The sequence below is a fragment of the Mus pahari genome, chromosome 12 (genome assembly GCF_900095145.1).
Source record: "Mus pahari chromosome 12, PAHARI_EIJ_v1.1, whole genome shotgun sequence".
Classification (NCBI taxonomy): Eukaryota; Metazoa; Chordata; class Mammalia; order Rodentia; family Muridae; genus Mus; species Mus pahari.
This window is the reverse complement of record NC_034601.1, coordinates 15,884,807-15,893,010: the sequence shown is the minus strand read 5'-3', so window position 1 is coordinate 15,893,010 and position 8,204 is coordinate 15,884,807. Positions and strand designations below refer to the sequence as shown.

The 8,204-nt window shown below is 46.2% G+C and overlaps 1 protein-coding gene across 3 annotated transcripts in view; it reads left to right on the top strand.

Annotated features, from left to right (window-relative positions):
- The window catches only part of Abcc5 (ATP binding cassette subfamily C member 5), a 153,848-nt gene that overhangs the window by 110,296 nt on the left and 35,348 nt on the right, over positions 1–8,204 (top strand). For all 3 annotated transcript variants that reach the window (XM_021210088.2, XM_029544488.1, XM_029544489.1), the window contains exons 16-20: positions 387–530; positions 2,949–3,048; positions 5,825–6,009; positions 6,457–6,603; positions 6,855–6,984. In XM_021210088.2, the coding sequence (XP_021065747.1) occupies positions 387–530; positions 2,949–3,048; positions 5,825–6,009; positions 6,457–6,603; positions 6,855–6,984 (706 nt within the window). The remainder of the gene's footprint in view (positions 1–386; positions 531–2,948; positions 3,049–5,824; positions 6,010–6,456; positions 6,604–6,854; positions 6,985–8,204) is intronic.

The following is an 8,204-nucleotide window of genomic DNA, read 5'->3' as shown; positions in this document are numbered from 1 at the left end:
TGAGCCACCATGTGGTTGCTGGAATTTGAACTCCGGACCTTCGGAAGAGCAGTCGGGTGCTCTTACCCACTGAGCCATCTCACCAGCCCAACATAAGAAATTCTATCTGACCTGTGTCATAGGGCACAGTAAGCTGAAGCAAAGGCTCTCAGTCTTGAGACCGTAGACTCCTGATTCGTTGTGTGATGGGGGTAGGCTGCTGTATGCATTCAGATCTTGGTCCACTAAACCCCAGTGGTATCGTATTTTGACAACCTAAAATATTCTCATGTTGTCAGATGGGTAGCCAGAGCATCTCTGGTTGAGACACACCGAGTTAAGATTGGATGTTTGAATGTATTTGCGTGAATATCAGCAGTTTTGTGTTTCCTCGCCATTGTCTCCAGTACCTGGTCGATTGTGATGAGGTGATCTTCATGAAAGAAGGCTGTATCACAGAGAGAGGTACCCACGAGGAGCTGATGAACTTAAATGGGGATTACGCTACGATTTTTAATAACCTGTTGCTGGGAGAGACACCCCCGGTTGAGGTAAGGCGTACTGGGTTTATGTGTCTCACTTCTGCACAGGCAGACATGATGGCACGGAAGCCAGAAGAGCCCCATTTAACTCTGTTTGCCTATGGTTCCCACGACCACACTTGTGTGCTGTGTTCACCTGCCCCTTCTCCTGTGGGAGAGCAGGATGAGGAGCAGGCAGGCGAGGGCCGGAGAGGTTCGCTCCTTAAACCGACTACAGCAGTGTGAGGCTCTCTTTGGACATACAAGTAAACAAGGTGTCAGGGAAGGGAGTTACATACTGTGTGTGTTTGGAAATAATTCATGGTATCTTGCATCATGATTTGGCACTTAAGTTATTGGGTTAAATACTTTAGATACCATCTCATTAGACATTTTATTAGAGTTACGCTGCCAAATACGATACTTTCCCACTCTTAGAGAGGAGAAAATGGGCTCAAGTGAGCTAAGCAGCTTGCTGATGAGGACAGTCTGGTTCTCCAGTTCCTTGTGTGTGTCTACCTCCTGTGCAGCACCCAGAGGTGTCGGCTTTCTAGCCCATCCAAGCTAGCCAGAACTCAGCGTGGAGCAGTCCCAGAGACCATGCTTCCTTCCTGCCGACGCCCCTCTCCCCTAGGGTCCCGAGAGTGATGTGGGCCGGGCTTTGAGGTTGCCGCAGGATGTTCCTGGGCCTTCCTCTCCTGCCACCTCAGTGCTTTTGCCGTATCCCACGCAGTGCAGCTCACTGTTGCATAACTGGCTTGTGGTCGACTTCCTGCCTTGCTGGGATTACCAATGACATCCCAAGAGACACTGCGATACAGATTTAAGTTTTATGGTCTGCTATGACTTCTGGGAAGCTTTGTACTCTTCAGACTGTTGCCTTGTCTTTGTAAACTTGGAGAGGAAAATCAGAGGGAGAGAAGCTAAAATACTGACTTGTCCGAGGAGCGAAAAATAACATAGTGAACCGCTGGGCTGTTTGGCTGGAGAGAATGCTTTCTGGATGTCACTTGTGGGGCCAGTAGGATGGTTCAGCAGATAGTGGCGCTGGCTCTGCAAGCCTGGCCACCTGAGTTCAAGTCCCAGAACCCACAGAGTTGTCCTCTGACCTTCACATGTTCACCAAAGCATGTGAACTCTGACACACACATCATAGTGGTTGCTTACAGTTGCTGAGTTTAATAATATGTAATATGCTTATCCCAGTAAGTGGTCCACAGATGGTAACATCATTTCAGACAGTGCATTTACTCATGGACTGTACAAAATATATTTAGAGCCTTATCTTCTGTCCCAGATTTAGCTCAATATAGATTTCATATTTTTAAATTTTCACTGTGTGTTTAGAAAGTCTAGTTGGCAAGCCTGCTGGGGGTATGCTATATCATGTAAAATGGAATTCAGTGACCTATATGGAGGAAATTTTCTAAAAATGTAACAGGACCTTGGCAAATGTATCAGGAAAGCATTTTAATGGTTTTATGGGGATCATTTGTTTGTTTGGCCACAGACTCAGTTTGATGAATGGTCACTGATTACCTCTGGGCCTTGTTCTGGGTGGTTCTGGTGGCAGGTACTGAGTAGGGGACCCTCAGTGAGAATAACCTCTGTCTTTGGTGGATGTTAGGTGTTGTGGGGCAGACCAGTGCTTTCCTACTCTCACAGGTAACTCATCAGGTACTGCAGTGTGCTCCCAGAGTTCTGAGGGCACGTGTGAGTTTTATTGCAGTGGAGTGTAGGTCACCTTACACAGATTGAACACATCTGAGTAGGGACAGCTGTGACTAAGATTGTAAGGAGGAGGGGGAAGAGGACACAGCAGTGGGAAGTTGACCTGTGGCTAAGGAATGCTGTGAAGTCCTGTGGCTGCAGAGTGGAGCCGTGGGAAGCCGTGACATGGGAAAGGACCCTACAGCCCACCAGTGCAGAGTGCAGAGAACCTGCAAAAGCAAGCAGACAAGTTTGGGGTTCTGTGGTTGCAGAGGGAGAAAGTGGCAGGTCAGAGATGCAGGAATGGGCGTGACTCCAATGTGACTTTATCACTTGGACAAATTAGAGGATAATGTAATAAACTCTGTTTGGAGAGGTTAGGTCTTGACTGGCTTAGTGGAGAATAAATGTTAGTGGACTAACAGGATAGGAATGTGGATCACAAAAAATGTAAGGGATGGTTAGTACAGGACGTTAGTGTAGGTTATTGCAGGACACTGTTTTAAGAAAGCAGGTGTGTGGGCACAGTGTCTGGGTTGTGATCCCACCACTCAGGAGGCCGAGATAGATCAGGCTCAGTGTGGGCCTGACACAGACGCCTAGTTTCAAAAACTACATAAGAACTTGGGTGGGTCACATTTATGTTATTACTCAGTGAATGCTTCTCTAGCGTGGGTCCTGTAGACATTCATCTGAATGAATATCTTATGACTGAGTTTTTTTTTCTTATGTTATTAGATTAATTCGAAAAAGGAAGCTAGTGGTTCACAAAAATCACAAGACAAGGGCCCTAAGCCAGGGTCAGTGAAGAAGGAGAAGGCTGTGAAGTCAGACGAAGGTAAGGACATTTTTGACAGGTTTATCAGAAATAATGCCAAATGAAGAGAATGCTTCCTGTCACTTTGTGTTACATTTCTAGAATAACAAAGTTCCAAGATAATTTAGGTGTGGGACCTTGGGTGTGCTCAAACTAGGGAAGTTAGTTGACCTTTGGTCCTTTGCCTTTTCTTCAAGCAAGGGGAGGAGTCAGTTGTGCATAATTACTGCTGAATCATCCTGAGTGAGCCTGCTCTCCCTCCCTCCCTCCCTCCCTCCCTCCCTCCCTCCTTGAGTTGGTGTCCTGAACAAGAAATGCTTGTCTTAGCTAAAGGACAGGTCCAGTCTCTAGCAGAAGACTCTGAATTGAGGGTCAGGGTCCTAGGGGTCTCTCCCGCCACAGAGCAGATCAAGGTGGTATTTCTTCAGATGTGCAGAACATTGTTCTTGGTTTCTGTTTATATGCTGTGCATTGGGCATCATGGGGTTCTAGGACTGTATCTGGTTATCTTGAGTGAGTAATGTTACTGAATTCTGGTTATCAAATGCAGCCTTTGGTGTAGTGGGGAATTTTTATATGTCTGAAGCTATTTTTCCATGTCTAAAAGACATTTTTTTACTATGTTTATTACAATTGGAGTCACAGTTAAAGCTGGAGTTAATCATGTCCAGTGCTTTGTTTTTAGTCTGTGCTAGGCCAGTAGGCTTATTGCCTGGTCCTGGCAAGGTTTTCAGAGAATTCTACAGAAGTTACAGGCGGCAGTTTTCTTGCTTGGACTTCTTACCAGATTGGAGAGTCTGAGAGGCTGTTTGTAGTGATGTAGGCATTTTCATGACTGTGAATCTGAAGCATACATCACCTTTGAGATCAGAAAAAATGCAGTTTGTTTAATGATCTCTTTACTGATCTCCTTACCTTATAACTGGAATTTTTAGGATTAAAGCCTGGATTCTATAGCACCAATAAATGGTTCAGCCACCAGTCCTGAGTTTACCAGATAATGATGAAAATCAAGAGAGGACATTTATTCAATGTGGCTGCCTTTGGAAGGGATACAGATAACAGGGTCCAGTGACCCCAAGTTCACTTGTAGGGGCCTGACATGAACTTTAGGATTAAATGGAGGAATACGTAGAGCACAAGGTTTGCACAATAAAGCAATTCTAGTCAGAGTGCTTCTTGCCCGTTCCGGTTCTGAGGTGATCTGCCTGTTTGTACAAGACGGTCCAGGGTACAATCCTGCTTGTATTGATAATTACTGTCCTAGGTGGGAACTACCTGCCTGTGAGGTGTGTGACTTGTTATGTATGGGTCTGGGGCTGTTCAGAGATTCACCAATCTGGCTAAGAATAATTTTAACAAAGAGGCTTTTTATTTAGATACTAGCCTGCTGGGGCTATAGCATCCAGCACTTGGGATTCCCAGGGTGCAGCATCAAGTCACAGGAAATCAGAGGGCTGGAGAGATGGCTCAGAGGTTAAGAGTACTGACTGTTCTTCCAGAGGTCCTGAGTTTAATTCTCAGCAACCACATGGTGACTCACAACCATTTCTAATGGGATCTGATGTCCTCTTCTGATGTGTCTGAAGATAGCTATAGTGTGCTCATGTACATAAACAAAGAAATAAATAATTTAAAGAAAAAAGAAAAGAAAGTTATAAAGGCAAAGAAAGTTACATTCCATTTATGTGCAGGCAAACATCCTGCAAGCGAAAGGTTACATTCTGTTTAAGTATAAGCACACATTTTTGCAGAAGCCGGGGTTAACATTGTACATAACATTTTTGTTAAAAAGATAAGAATAGCCCTTAACGTTCCAGGAAGCCACCTCCCCTTGGCCCAGTGTGGCTTTTAGGTTAGAGATGAATGATAAAGAGAAAACGCAAGGGAAGGACCTGGCTGCTCCTGGGTGTGCTGTAGGAGCAAGTTTATTATAGATAAAAAGTAGACAGCCTGAGGCAGACATGTCTGAGAGAGTCTAGAGTGGACATGACTCTGAACCAAGTGGGAGGGAACGAGGAGAGGGGAGAGAGGGGAGCCAGGAGCATCCAGGAGGCCAAAGCTACAAAATGGGTGGAGAACCAAAATGGCTGGATTAGACTGGGAAGAACCTCTGGGGGAAGGACAGCTCACTCCTGGGCTTGAGAGTTCAGGGTAAAGAGTGGGGTGTGCCATCTGTGCCCTGTAACAGGTAAGAGACTGAGGGATACAGGGAGAACCTGGAGGCCAGGTCTGCTTTGATGTATTAAATAGGCATCTCAGCCACTTTCCTGGGTTTGAAAACTTACCAAGAGGTAATTTTGTTTTGTAGACTTCTTATGCACAGTGATTGAAACGAAAAATATATTAGCTATTGCATGAAGGTTTAGGAATGTGGCCTACTGTTTGCACCTTCAGACTGAAGATGAATGAAATAGTCTGCTGTTGCATTTAGTGTTCCTATGAAGAGGAAATTCCCTAGACAGGTCAAAGCAATAGAGTTCATTTGGGAAAAACAGATTCACCAGGTGGACAGTACCAGACCCAGGTTCTGAAACTTGTGCCAACAGTGTGCAGAAGTTCAGAGTAGAGAACAGTGTAACTGGCTGTAACTTACCCAGTTCCTCACTGGCTATAGCTTAGCCAGTTAGCTTATGTATGTCTTCTGCTGCCCACCAAAGCTGGTGACTGTGACTAAACTCAGTGTTAAATGGGTGTTTGGGCAGAGTGCAGTGCCTCAATCACATCCACAGCTCCCCACAAAGTTTTATGGCATATTATTCCCTTCTAAGGTCATGTATCTTTTCCCCTTTCCCAGGGCAGCTTGTGCAGGTGGAGGAGAAAGGACAAGGCTCTGTGCCTTGGTCAGTCTACTGGGTCTACATCCAGGCTGCAGGGGGCCCCTTGGCTTTCCTGGTCATCATGGTCCTCTTCATGCTGAATGTGGGCAGCACTGCCTTCAGCACCTGGTGGCTAAGCTACTGGATCAAGCAAGGAAGCGGGGTGAGATTCCACATTGCTGAGAGTTATGTGTCTGATAATGTGGCCTTGCCTCCCTAGTCCCTGACTGTTCTTAGGGAAACTCCTGTAGTTTTCACTGAAAAGCCTTAGAAACATCTTGGGATACACCCCCCCCCCCAATAATGTGCGTAACTTTGTTCTGTGTATCAGTTAAAAGATAATTTAAGGAGAGAAAGCAGTGGACAAAGATGTTCTCAGGTTGGGAACAGAAAAGAAGTCCCCAGGCAACCCTGGGGATATAGAGCTAGTCAGCAGTTAGGGCAGTAGCCAGCTCCTTGTGTTCGCCCACTAGAAAAAGAAGTGCCCAGCAAGACTGCCTTGTGATTGCCATGAGCAGGTCCCTGGTCATTCCCTGTGGCTCTATCCTTGAGCTGAAAGTGACCTAGTTGTCTCAGGAATCTTACTCCATGGTAACTTACATCCAAACAGAACAGCACAGTGTCTCAAGGGAACAGAAGCTTCGTGAGTGACAGCATGAAGGACAACCCCTTCATGCAGTACTACGCCAGCATCTACGCCCTCTCCATGGCAGTCATGCTGATCTTGAAAGCCATTCGAGGAGTTGTCTTTGTCAAGGTATCACCGTGGGTGGGCTGTGGTGCACCCCCCTCCCCAGGTCACATGAGAGGCTTGGTGTGGTGGATGTGTGCAGTAGGGTGGCCCCACTGAATAATGCAGACCTGTGGGTCACCTGTGACTTCTGACTACTTGTACCTTCCCAGCGTTGGGAACGGATGTCCTGTTCAGTGGTCACCTACAGGAGTAGGAAGTGAGCCTTCCTTGGGTTCCCGGGTCTCTGTCCTGATCATTGTGTCTTTATTCCCCAGGGCACACTGAGAGCCTCCTCCCGGCTCCATGATGAGCTATTCCGAAGGATCCTTAGGAGCCCCATGAAGTTTTTTGATACTACCCCAACCGGAAGGATTCTCAACAGGTTTTCCAAAGACATGGATGAAGGTATCTCTCACGGGTCCTTTTTACACTCTGGAGTATAACCAGTGCTCGCTGCCTCTTGCCTTTCTGGGTGCCAACTCCCTCAACCCCTCTCTTATCCCCCCTAGCTCCCCCAGTACAAAGAGAATATGCAGCTTTGTCTCTCCTAAGACTGAGAGCAGAGTCTGGCCTTTACATCAGTGTGGATATATTTAATCTTTTTTAATTTTTTTTTTTTCGAGACAGGGTTTCTCTGTGTAGCCCTGGCTGTCCTGGAACTCACTCTGTAGACCAGGCTGGCCTGGAACTCAGAAATCCACCTGCCTCTGCCTCCCAAGTGCTGGGATTAAAGGCGTGCGCCACCATGCCCGGCTGGATAGATTTAATCTTAATCAGAGGCTTTTGCCCTGCCTTTGATCATTCAGCTCCCAGATAAAAGACACACAACTTTATTATTATTTAAGCCTTTAATAGCACTCATGCTGGGCAGGCATCTACCCCACTATACTATTACAATCTTTCCTATTGATAACCCCAAGTTATTACTTACTATGTTCCGTCTGGCTGCTCTTAACTCCAATAGGCGGTCCTCATGGCCATGATTTTTAAGACTCTTACCCCATGGCGTCTTCTCTCTCTACTTTCCTCTCTTTCCTTGCAGTCTCATCTGACCCCAAGCCCAGGATCCCCAAACCTGACTTATGTTTCTTCTGTTCAATTATTGGCAGTCGGCATCTGTATTTAACCAGTAATTTTAAATCAAGGAGCAAGGTCACATAGTATGTGTGATTCTCTCATTCCTCAAGCATCCCCAGCAACCAGGCCTTGGGGGCTAGTACTTGTCATCACAATATGTATCAAAACACATCAGCAGTATTTTGCCTGATTTCTCTTTCTGCCTATCTAACTTGAATACAAGGACAGAGAGTTGAGCTAGCAGAGGGGCTTTGGAAGGGATGTCTGCAGTCCCAGAACAGGAAGCCCTGTATGCAGCACTGTCTGTGCCAGCGCCAGAACTCATAAGTATCCATCATCCAGAATCCAGTATTGCATCTTGCAACGAACAGCACTGGGTGCTTTATGTACTTGTCCTAATTCACACAACAGCCCTGTGAGGCATCTGTTGTTTTACCCATCCAGTACACAAGAAGGTTATATCCAGAAAGGTTAAGTAGTTTGCCCAAGATCATACAGCTATTGGGTGACCAGGTTGGGAATTGGGTACAGATCTTTTTCCCCTCAAA